The 12,633-nt window shown below is 37.9% G+C and overlaps 1 protein-coding gene across 1 annotated transcript; it reads right to left on the bottom strand.

The window, feature by feature from the left end:
- Positions 1 to 1,056: 1,056 nt before the first annotated feature.
- Positions 1,057 to 12,521, bottom strand: LOC135467851 (seipin-like). Its single transcript, XM_064745747.1, has 8 exons — positions 12,015 to 12,521; positions 10,134 to 10,209; positions 9,309 to 9,384; positions 7,224 to 7,291; positions 6,843 to 6,977; positions 5,741 to 5,838; positions 5,130 to 5,344; positions 1,057 to 4,662 (listed from the first exon to the last, which is right to left on the bottom strand). Exons 1-8 carry the CDS (start codon positions 12,272 to 12,274, stop codon positions 4,403 to 4,405), a joined length of 1,188 nt encoding a protein of 395 aa, XP_064601817.1. The 5' UTR covers positions 12,275 to 12,521; the 3' UTR covers positions 1,057 to 4,402.
- Between the last annotated feature and the right edge of the window lie 112 nt (positions 12,522 to 12,633).

Below are 12,633 nucleotides of genomic sequence, written 5' to 3'. Positions count from 1 at the left end.
TAGGACTTGAATGGCACCATGACTCAGGATGACTGAAATCAAATGCTAGGACTTAAATGGCACCATGACCCAAGCTGAATGAAATCGAATGTCAGGACTTGAATGGCACCATGATTCAAGCTAAGAGGAATCACATTCCAGGACTTGACTGACACTGTGACCCAAGCTGACTGAAATCAAATTCTAGGACTTGAAAGGCACATTGACCCAGGCTGACTGAAATCAAATGCTAGGACTTGAATGGCACCATGACCCAAGCTGACTGAAATCAAATGCTAGGACTTGAATGGCACCATGACCCAAGCTGCTTGAAATCAAATACTAGGCCTTGCAAGACACCATGACCCAAGCTGACTGAAATCAAATTCTAGGACTTGAATGGTATCATGATCCAGGCTGACTGAAATCAAATGCCAGGACTTGAATGGCACCATGACCCAAGCTGAATGAAATTGAATGTCAGGACTTGAATGGCACCATGATTCAAGCTGAGATGAATCACATTCCAGGACTTGACTGACACTGTGACCCAAGCTGACAGAAATCAAATTCTAGGACTTGAAAGGCACCTTGACCCAAGCTGCCTGAAATTAAATTCTGGGACTTGAATGGCACCATGATTCAAGCTACCTGAAATCAAATGCTAGGCTTTGCAATACAAAAGGACCCAAGCTGACTGAAATCAAATTCTAGGACTTAAATGGCACCATGACCCAGGCTGACTGAAATCAAATGCTAGGACTTGAATGGCACCATGACCCAAGCTGACTGAAATCAAATGCCAGGACTTGAATGGCACCATGACCCAAGCTGCTTGAAATCAAATACTAGGCCTTGCAAGACACCGTGACCCAAGCTGACTGAAATCAAATTCTAGGACTTGATTGGCATCATGACCCAGGCTGACTGAAATCAAATGCCAGGACTTGAATGGCACCATGACCCAAGCTGCCTGAAATAAAATACTAGGCCTTGCAAGACACCATGACCCAGGCTGACTGAAATCAAATGCCAGGACTTGAATGGCACCATGACCCAGGCTGACTGAATTCAAATGCCAGGACTTGAATGGCACCATGATGAAGTGTCATCAGCTAGTTTCATCACGCTGCCATGAGCAGTCACCTACGTATATGAAGGTTACCTGCTACTGAAGACACTAGCTTACGATAAGCGTAACTGCCAGGATGGAAATGTGATGAGGCGCGATCCTGGTCACAAGACACACAATCTTGTGATGGTCACAAAATCCAATTACATTACTTTGAAATTTACACCAATCAACTAGTATGTAAATACTCTAAAGTCTCTATTCAGAACTGCTGTTTCTTTTAGCATTTTCACGCAAAATTCTGAATTGTATTTGACTTTTGAGAAAAAAAACCAAATGGAGGAGACCAGTGTCCTCAGTAGACATCGAGTTTACATAGAAATTCTGTTTCAGAACACAACCCTGTTGTCAGGTTTATGGAGAATTCCTGAAAGGCATTAATGTTAACACCACTAAAACACCGGCCACACACATATACCAAATCCATGTGTTTACTTAATTCAGGAAGTACCCCGCAATATTGTTCATACCTGTACCTGGGGGTGCTATACATCACCCTATATCAGACCTGACATAGGCAGTCCAGGACACATAGAAATATCACACATCAATTTATACAAAACTCTGTTCACCAATAGAACCATTGCACAATAACAAAATATGTGAATTTGTTAACAACCACAGAGTGCATGTACACTTTTATGCTTATAATAGGCTGGATACAGAATAAAACTGCCTGGAGCATTTGAACAATGTCAGTATAAGTTAACTCTCACCAACATTCACTACTATCTACCACACATACACATCACTACCACTCATGAAGATGATTTTACCTGCACGCTGTACTATAGCATTTTTTACAACGCAGGTACACCTGTAATTATCAGTGACCTATTTTATGGTTGGGCCTACATCAGCAGTTGCTTACAGAGATAACAAGAGACACTGTTGGCCCCAAATTTGTACAGGTGAAGAAAATTCCTTGCAGCTTTCCAATCAGAAAATAATTGTACACGTACATGTATCTACAAAAAGGCTGAAGATCATGGGGAGAATTTTGTTAATAAGTAACCAGTCATGTCTTTGGGCTTTACATGGTTCAATACACATGACGGATTAGATGAGATAAAATTTCTTAAATTGAACCCATGAACTTTGGCCAAAACTTAAGTAGAAATCAAAAAGTAAAAACATAAATACAACATAGCGTTAAAAACAAAGAAGAAACAAAGCAGCATTACATATACAAATAAATCCATCACAACTCAGATTTGACAAGTGTCAAAGAAATGTAAGTACATATAAGTAGTAATGATGGTTACGCAACAATAGATATCACACAAAATATCACAACACACTGGACTGTTTGTAATAAAAACTAAAGTACAATGTGTAGCCAAAGCATAAGTGAACCTCGTCTAATTTAAATACAAGAACTCTGGCAACTTCGATGACAGTACATGTAAATTCATGTATTTGTGTATCTTGGCTAAATATCTAGCCTGAGATGCTTGACAAAAGCAGAAGGCTATATAAAATACTACACAGCAATGAATCAAGTTGCCTGTGTACCAATTATTCAGCTTTTGCCTAGAAGCTTGACAATGCTGGGTATTGCAATGTAATGTTCTGCAGCTTACATATAACCACAAAACATATAGACAAGTGACTAGCAAAAAATTTACAGGACCATTACGATCCATTTTAAGAGACAAATTTAAGTTAACATTTATGTTGATGTCTGACTAAAAATTGTGAACTTGAAGAGAAAATATATCTGTGTATAAGACCCATTGGATCATTCACACCTCTGCTGTGATGGAAAAGAGGTCTGTCTGGAACACCACCATCTGAATTAGTGCACCATAACCACTACACTGTACCATACATATAATGACAATATGTGTGCTGTGGTGCATAACACACATACATTTATTGGAACATTCCAGTGTGGAGCTATGCTATGTTGTACCACACGTGATGACAAGATAAACTGTGGTGCGGAACACACACACTGGAGTATTCTAGAGTGGAGCACCACCATTGCTATGATGTACTACACACGTTTTAACATAAACTGTGGTGCATAACACACACATTGGAGTATTCCACTGTGGAGCACCATCATTGCTATGTTGTACTACATGTGCTGACAACATGAACTGTGGTACATAATACACATTGGAGTATTCCAGTGTGGAGCACCATCACTGCCATGCTGTACCACATGCTGTGATGCATAACACACACACTGGAACATCAGTCTAAGCCGACAGAAGTATCAGATGCAAACATTCCTCATTAAATGAAGAAAAAAAACCTGAGCTACATAATTACATGTATGTATATCTACATGATGTTTGGCAACAGTGAACACGGTAATATATATTTATTACTAAGGTAATGCAGTTTATTAACTGATTTATCAACGCTGAATATTTGAGAGGTATTTATCAGCAAACACTGTAGGTTGAAGTTCACCATCCTCATTTATAGTTCCAGCAGCTTTGTAACACAGGCCACGCCATGATGTTTCTTTTTTCTCATATGGTTAGACCATCTAATGAACAATATACTCAATACATTTCCAAAAGGCTGGTCAAGATATGTATTATTCAACTTTCAACACTACTAATATCTGTCCAAAATTTTCGAAGAATTAGGGTACTGACCCATTCTGTCAAAATATTACAGGTATACACATGACTTGGTAAACAATTCCTTCATATACCAAGGTTGGCTGGCTGCTCGTCTCGTCAGCACATGGCATCAACAGGGCACACAAGTAAGCCGCTTACATCAAACACTTTGACTTCATGGGTTTCTCTAGGAGGATGACATTCATGACTTGTCTTGAAAATGCAACGTTAAAATAAGGGAGAAGCACCACAAAAGGTATTCATACCTCAGTAGGACTGATTTAATTAACTTTTATCTAATCACGCTAAGAATAAGTTTCATGAAAACTTTTTGTGCCAGCAAATGATTCTGCATATTCAAATAGTTTTGTCAATAAAATATTCCTACATGTATTTGCACAAACATCTTGATACACTTTTCATGAATGATTGATCAACGTCAGGACACTAAAATATGTTGAGAATTCCAGGTCACACTTTGATTCTCAAGCTTTTCTGGTAATCAGTGTCATTGCACATTCACACTGAATGTGCAATAGGACATCAAACAGTAATGTTTTGGCCAGAGCACTCAACAAAAAAATTGGTCTGGCAGATCATTGTCTTAAAACACATACAGTACTTCCAATCACATCCTGTCAAAGTCTCTCTTTCCTTTGTTCTAAAACTTCACAACCCTATAAACATCTGACACACATTCCACTTTTCCTCACTGATCATTCTGGTGATGGCGATGACGAAGACTGGTGTCCCCTGATGGCTCATTAGAATCCCCTTTATCTGACAGTATAACAGTCTCTTCGTCTTCTAAAACTATCCCCTTAGACACAGTTGTCTCCCCTGATCCTCCTGAAGAGGACTCTGCTCCTAAAGTTTCTGCAGACTGTCTCGTTCTGCTTGGATGACCCAGATCACTTCTAGAAGAACCAGCTTTCCCAACTTTCGATGGAATGGGAAGTTTCTCTTGCTCTGAACAAAAAAAAAAAAAGAGACATACTCGATGGATTAGAAACAGACATGTTGTCTGCTACACCAGTGGCTGTGTTGACAAACTTCAGGGCTTCACAAACAACATAAATCAGCTCCTAAAGCTGGTTTAGTTGTTAGACTGGAGGTATGATACATTTCTAGTGTCACTATCCACCACAATTTTGTGTTTTTTTGTATACTTGACCTAAAAGCTCGCCCTAAAAGTGTACAAAATATTATGGGCACAAAATATTACCTTTTTTAGTCAGATATCGTCCTACTTTTCAAACAAGCCTCAAATCCTAAATACCAACTCCACTGTCAATGACTGCACAAGGCATTGGCCAATTAACTTCCACCAGTTAATATTTCTTACATCATTTCTCCTTCTCAAACTTTGCTTGTATTTCCTTCACATAATATCTCTCTTCTACAATAGCTCGCTCATTTTCTTCACATAATCTTACCTCGCTTCTCCTTTTCTAACACTGCTCGTATTTTCTTCCGTCTTTCCTCCAGCGACATATTTTCCCTGAATTCTAACCTCTCCCCAAAGTCTAACTTTGAGGTGTCACTACAAAAGAAGTGATACCATGACAGTAGAGCAATGGCTGACAGGAAGAACATATTCGTTCCGATCCCAAAAACTGCACATGACACGGGCCAGTTAAACATCAGGTATCTAGAAAAAAGAGAGCAATTCATCACCAATCATACAATCAAAACCTGACACACAGACCTACTCACATGTACTGTATACAGTTAATAATGGAATACATTATCAATGCTGAAAACAAAAGACTTAATTTGATCATCCAACAATGTTTTCTCACAGATTATGGATAACCTTTGTGTTCTTTTACTGTAAAGCTTAACCAATATCATTAATGCCCTATAAACAAAAAGCCACAAAATCAAACTGAAAGGAATTTACAGACATGAGGAAACATTAAAATACTGACATGAAGAAACATTAAAATACTGACATAAGGAAACATTCAAATACTGACATGAGGAAACATTCAAATACTAACATTAGGAAACATTAAGAATACAGAGTGGCCAAAAAAAAAATTACCTTAGCCCTGTAAAGTTGGCATAAATCCTTAGAGATGCTGAATAAAACTGTATTTTCTGGTTCTGTATTTCAATCAGGGCCCCAACACTTGGTTTATACTAATAAGAAAAGAAGATTAATACAGTAAATATGACAATGGTCACGTTGAGGGGAGTGGAAAACCCCCAAGTATCCATAAGAAGCCACTTTACCAAGCACTGATATATAAGCACTGACTTATACCCTCATTTCTCAAGCTTTTTGCATGTGAAAGAGCAACTTTCAAAAATCAAGAGAAACCATTGTAAACTTAAACCTTTTAATGGCTACAAATTAGCTGTAGAATAATTGTAAGAATATTTCAGCAAATTCTACAGATTTAAAGGATCTCAATCTACATAGTTCTTCCTATTGGTATTTAATGCCATGCTCAAAAGATGTTTCACTTACAGAACAGTGGTTAGGTTTATGGTGGAGAAAACCAGAGTGCCTGGAGGGAACAAATGTCCCTGGTCAAGGACATACCAAACCTCCTGGAAGAAACAACTGTCCCTTGTCTGGGACATACCAAAACTCCTGGAGGAAACAAATGTCCCTTATCAGGGACATGCCCAACTTCCTAAAGGAAACAACTGTCTCTTGTCAGGGACATACCAAACCTCCTGGAGGAAAAACTGTTCCGTGTCTGGGACATACCAAACCTCCTAGAGGAAACAAATGTCCCTTATCAGGGACATGTCAAACTTCCTAAAGGAAACAACTGTCCCTTGTCAGGGACATTCCAAACCTTCTGGAGAAAACAACTGTCCCTTGTCAGGGACATACCAAACCTCCTGGAGAAAACAACTGTGCCTTGTCAGGGACATACCTAACCTCTTGGAGGAAACAACTGTCCCTTGTCAGGGACATACCAAACTTCCTGACACAACTGTCCCTTGTCAGGGACATACCAAACTTCCTGACACAACTGTCCCTTGTCAGGGACATACCAAACTTCCTGACACAACTGTCCCTTGTCAGGGACATACCAAACTTCTTGACAAAGACGCAACTGATCACGCCAATGTCGACCACCCACTTTACTGAAAAGACTACTTGCTTTACATTATGCATGATAACTTACTGGGTTGTCCACATATTGTGGGAAGAGTTCTATTGGCAGGATTTGCTTCTGTTCTGTCAACCCAGACAGGAACATGGGAGAGAAGACAAATGTGTTCATTGTCTCTAACAGTGCTGAGCGGTACCTCAGTATAGCCTGTAACAAACAGGTTAAAAGTGATTAACTTCGTATTGTGACACCAGACAGGACACTACAGATGACACCAACAAAGTGTACCAAAGCATGTCTATTATAATGCCATAACTAAAAAAGAAGATACATTTGTGCTTCAGTTTGCCATGAGTGGCTTAGCGAATGCTGATACATACGTAACACTGACAAGTTGATAGTGTAACACTAAAACCTTACAATACTTTGGTGATGTGAGGTCGGTCTACTTACAGCTCGTGATGAGGTCTGGAGAATTTCTCTGTTCTTGTCATACATCTGGACAGACACCATAAACATGCCTGTAAACAAATGACACCAACAAAATACAATCTGTCAACCTTCTGTGGGCCATACAAAAGCTGTCAGGTACAAAAGTTATGGACAAGTAAGTAAATGCAATCTGTCAACCTTCTGTGAGCCATACAGAAGCTGGCAGGTACATAGGTCATAAACAAGTAAGAAAATACAATCTGTCAACCTTTTACAGGTCACAAAGAAGCCATTAGGGATATAAGCCATAAACAAGTAACTAAATACAATCTGTCAACTTTCTATGGGCCATAAAGAAGCAATCAGGTACGTAAGTCCAAGACAAGTACTGTAATTCTGCAACCTTTTCACATGTTTGCACGATGATTATCTAAGCATATTCTGAAGACATTATTCTGTGTACACTGGTAAAATTATAGTTTTTGTGAAGCCCTGAAATTGGCCAATCCAATCAATGTACTTTTGTCTCCAAAAACAAATTCATAAAGTGCATAAAGTTTAGACATTGTACAATTATTCCCTGTTACCCTAATTCAACTTTTTCAACTGCCTCTTTAACTACTATTTTGAACATTGTGAGAGGGCTATGAGGTGTAGAGAACTAATTTGCACGCTTTTAGGAAGCTTGCATCTTTAATGCCACAAACAAATTATTTTAGCTTCACTTTTATAATAATTGTACACTTAAATTCTACTAAAAAATAAGTGTTTGAGTGGTTTAAAAGGTTGAGGACCTACAGTAAGCCAAATGTGACCAAGACAGAAACTTCAAGGTAGGATATGCAGGTTTCACTAATCAGCATCAATTCTCTATGCCTTGAGATGTGTGAAAAATAACCTTTTCAAAAACTTAAACAAGTTTATTCCAAACATCTGAATGGATATTTTAAATTTGAATAGTGTTATACTATAGTATAAACACAAAAATCATATGAGAGATAGTGTTGTAATAATATGCATGAATATCATATTTGTCAAAATGAAGTGTTCTAGAACTGTTTCAACATTTACAACAAGCTTTTTGTTGCTTTAGTTCAATCAACAACATTACTGGGTAGAAAACATGTTCCCCCTTGGACTATTCAGTAGTTAGGTAAAGTTTCTAGAATCACCTGGTGCCACCCTCACACACAGCATGTACAAAGCACCACAACAGGAAGGTTTGCAACATGCATTCAAAAGGAAAATTACAGGTAATCACTTTTTTCTTCTCTTTGTTTCTTGGTGAAATATGGCAATCCTGTTGATGGCCTGTTAAAGTTTCACACAGTTCACACAGCATGGGCTAATCCCTTAAGCTTGTGTTACAGAAGTGTCAGCAGAGTTCTAAATACAGGTTTTCATGTCTTCTTCAAAGTACCCCTGTATCCTCCACCACAAAGACACACACGTTTTGAAGTTAAGTAGTAATAACCGCACCTGTCAGTTCTAATCTAATTCCCAGCTTCTCTTCACATGTGTACAAACACAGATTCCCATTGAGTTGGAATATTAAAAACATTGTTTGAATAAGAAGTGAAAGATAACTCAAGTGATGTAATACACTGAGTGGGTGAGACTTGTAATCTGTCATGAGGGTAGTATTTATATCAATTATCTATTAAAACAACATCAGCCAATGTACTTGTCTGAATAGCAACAGTATGAAATAGCAAATACTGTGAGAAATATTTATAACTTTTACCTGTGAAGAAAATTCTCTTGTTCTCTTCTTAGTTTTTCAGAATGTAGGTATCCTTATTCCTTATATATGCATTTTCACCAAAAAACAAACTTTATTTATTATCCAAATATAAACAGAAATAACTTTTGGCAAGTTTATCACAGTTAACTCAAAGGAAACAAAAAACTTCTCTTGCACAAAGAAAAGAATTAGGGTAATGTCAATACAAAAAAACATCTGGTGGTCAAGGTATACACCACAAATTCATGAATTTGACCAAGTTTTCATGGCAATTGACAGTTACGAATGGGGTGATATATATCATTCTCCATAAACACATTACCTGTGAGTCATTTCTGCCGTGCAGAATATGAGATACATACCTAAATACTGATTTGTTGGAGATTCTGGTAAATCCAATTCCAGCATTATCCTATAAACCTGTCCTTTTGCTAAAATCTGCAACATACATGCATAACATTTAAATACAATCAACTTAAAAAGTACCCCAAACTACTACATCTAAATGACCTAACTAACCAACGGAAATGTTCTATCACAACTCAGATAATAACGTAATGATAATGATACACTTAAGTTACGATAATTTACACACTACTGGAGCATGTAACTATCATTTATATAAAGGTGAAATGTCAGGATTTCCTTCACTGATAAAAGTGATATCTCACTCGCTGGAGTACATATCACTTTGGTTATTACACACACAGACGCCATGACGTCACAAAGAAACATCTTGTCCTCTGCATTCCAATCCGCGCTTAGCAGAATGACGTCATAATACAAGTTCAGTCAACTTTAACATTTCTTATGTCATGCACCAAGACATGACATCAAACCAGATGTCATGTGTGACGTCACGCTATATACACAAGTCTGTGAAGGCCTACAGCTAAAAACATTGCTTAAGCTTGCTCAAATACACAAAATCATGATATTTGTCAAAATATAATAATAGAATATTGCACAGTGAAGGTTGAATATCATAAATATTTTTTTCCTGAAATTGATAACCCAAGAGACGTGAAGCTTTGACTAGGTTATCATTTCCACCTCTCGCTCAAAAAATATTTATGAAAGTCAACCTTCACTGTGCAATATCCTCTACATATTTGTTAAACTAAATAATCAGGCATATCCATATATATATACATATAAGTAACACTCAGTCTGAACAAAAGACTTACTTCATCTTTATTGTCTTTCACTAATGACACATTTGCTGATGGAAATGAACATAACCCCTCTCCATTTTCACACACTCTGAAAAATCAGTAAAAAATAAACTGAATTTGTAAACAAATACAAAATCCACACATGTTGCAATAACAATCTGAAGGCAAAGAAAAGCATCTAAATTCAAGATCTGAACACATGCTAACTCAATACTGTTCTGAAATCTGCCTGAAGTTTTCAGTTCACTACTAGCTGCTGTCACTATAAGTATGCCATCAGCCTGCTTATTGTCAGTTAGTCCCTACGAAAAATGATGCCTGGGGAATAGAACAAATTTCCTGTCCAACCGGTCCATAGTTGGGGTTTAATCATGGACCTCATGTGTCCAGTCCTAGCGATTTTCTTTAAGAATTACATGCTCTGTAAACAGAATGTTGGGTAGAACAAACCTTTTGTGGCCCATCACCCGGCAAGAAGACGAAAAAAAAAAAAAAAATCTAAACATGGCAGACGCTAATTTGAGTTGTCCGATACAAAAGTTTAAACGGCTGGATTTCTGTTGAAAGATGGTTTACCAATGCTGGCTTTGATGTATTACATTTCAGTTGTTTTAGGGAATTGGTGGATAGCAAAAATAAGGTAGCCTCTGAGCCATTTTTTTTAGGGAAATTGTCCACGTGGAAGTCTATATGACCGAAGCTGCGGTAGGAGCATTCAGCTTAGCTTTGGGCTAGGTTAGTGTTTAGTGCAGCGCAATGATCCAGGAGCCTCTCACGAATGCTGTCACTGTGAGTCCAAGACCAGCTCTTGCTGGTTTCCTCTGGTCATACATGGGAAGGTCTTCCAGAAACCTGCAGATTGTTGTGAGGTTTCTGCCAGGCTCTGCTCGGTTTCCTTCCACCATAATGCTGGCTGCTGTCATAAAAGTGAAATATTCTTCAGTATGGCATAAAACACCAATCAAATAAATAAATAAATGTATAGCTCTCTTTCTTCTTTTGTATTTCTGTGAATGACAATTGAAATTATTTGCACATCATTTCATCTTGATTTTAAACTGCCTGCACCAATCAACAGTTTTCATCTTTTCTTACATTTATTAAATATGAATCAATGTTTTCTTGTGTTTGTGCAATGACATAACTTGCAGTTAAACACCACAAATGTTTTAGCTTCAATTATTCTCCATGACTGTCAAATTCAAATTCATTCAAATTATATCAGCAGTTACAATATATGTGAGACCTCCTATCAGTCATGAGGTAAAATTTAAGAGAGGAAACAGGGAAAGAGAGGCCAAACATGAAAAATACTAACTGGAGCAAGTGTAGCTGGTGTTCACCTGTCTATAAGCCAAGTCGGCATTTCAGGGGTCTCGCAAGTTCACAGAGTTTCAGGCGAGACAGTGAGGAATCTCGCAAACTAACACAGATAAATGGCAGGGTTTTACGGTGCCTGCTAACAGCCCCGTTGAGCTGACAGACCTGACAAAGCCCGATGTAGTATCAGAATAGCAAATACTGTAAAATCTTGCTTTTTGATCCCATTAGTTTGCCCCACCAAGTCTCACCTAAACCTTTGTGAACTCGCAAGACTCCTGAAATTCTCTCCTGAAATTCTGACTCCCCTTATCACGACGGTGCACATCCAATAATATGCAAAACAACGATACTTTCTTATTGAAATAATTGTAAAAAAAAAAATCAGACACTAGTTTTAATGATGCAGTTCAATGCAAACTCACTTTACACAACACTAAAGTATAGGAAGGGAAGACTGTGCAATGTTATAAACCTTAGTTTTCAACATTAAGAATACAACTGAAATGTGTTTATGTTTTTACACTTGTGAAAATACCATAGCTAACAATATAATTAAGCAAAAGTACAAACCTGAATGAAAAATGCACTGGTTTCACATGAGATTCGGCTGGCATGTAGGTATAATAGAAACTGGCGTATAAAAACACTGACAGCCATAAAAGGCATAAAACAGCAAACAACAGAATTGCACCTCTTAGAACCATGTACTTCATTAAGTTCAGTGTCCACTTGAAGCTATCCTGAACCCAGAATATACCAGAGCGGATAATCATTAAAATCATGTTGACAAAAGGCGTCCGTTGAGTTCTAAAAACAATTTCAGTTTGCATTCATCAAGTGAGTACTTTAGCCTGATAATCGCCCGTTCTCTCAGCAGTTCACTCGTATGACATGTCGTGCACTTTGAACTCTGGTTCTGGTCACAGCACGATCTCCGTCTGTTATGTTTGGAAATCAGGGAATCTTAAACTCTGACGCTCCAGTACATAGTGTCAATGGTACTATGGAACCTACTTCTCTCACAGGTATTTTCCTATGACTGTGTCTTCACATAACTAGGTCAGTAAAGAGTGAAACTGTTCGGGTCATGCTCTGCCGTGCAACCGTACTAACAAAAAGTTCAACACTTTTAGTAACGGATGATTGTAAATATTCAAACCTAGAATATATAAGGAAAAGGCACTAAATG

This window comes from Liolophura sinensis, chromosome 6 (assembly GCF_032854445.1).
Source record: "Liolophura sinensis isolate JHLJ2023 chromosome 6, CUHK_Ljap_v2, whole genome shotgun sequence".
NCBI lineage: Eukaryota > Metazoa > Mollusca > Polyplacophora > Chitonida > Chitonidae > Liolophura > Liolophura sinensis.
This window is presented reverse-complemented; position numbering and strand designations above follow the sequence as displayed.

Bases quoted from the DNA above. Each gene is read 5' to 3' on its own strand.
- LOC135467851 (XM_064745747.1), bottom strand. From the start codon at position 12,274: ATGCAAACTGAAATTGTTTTTAGAACTCAACGGACGCCTTTTGTCAAC. The intron at 10,210-12,014 runs GTTTGTACTTTT...CTGATTTTTCAG, and splicing joins CCAGTGCATTTTTCATTCAG to AGTGTGTGAAAATGGAGAGG. The intron at 7,292-9,308 runs GTATGTATCTCA...ATTTGTTTACAG, and splicing joins TCCAACAAATCAGTATTTAG to GCATGTTTATGGTGTCTGTC.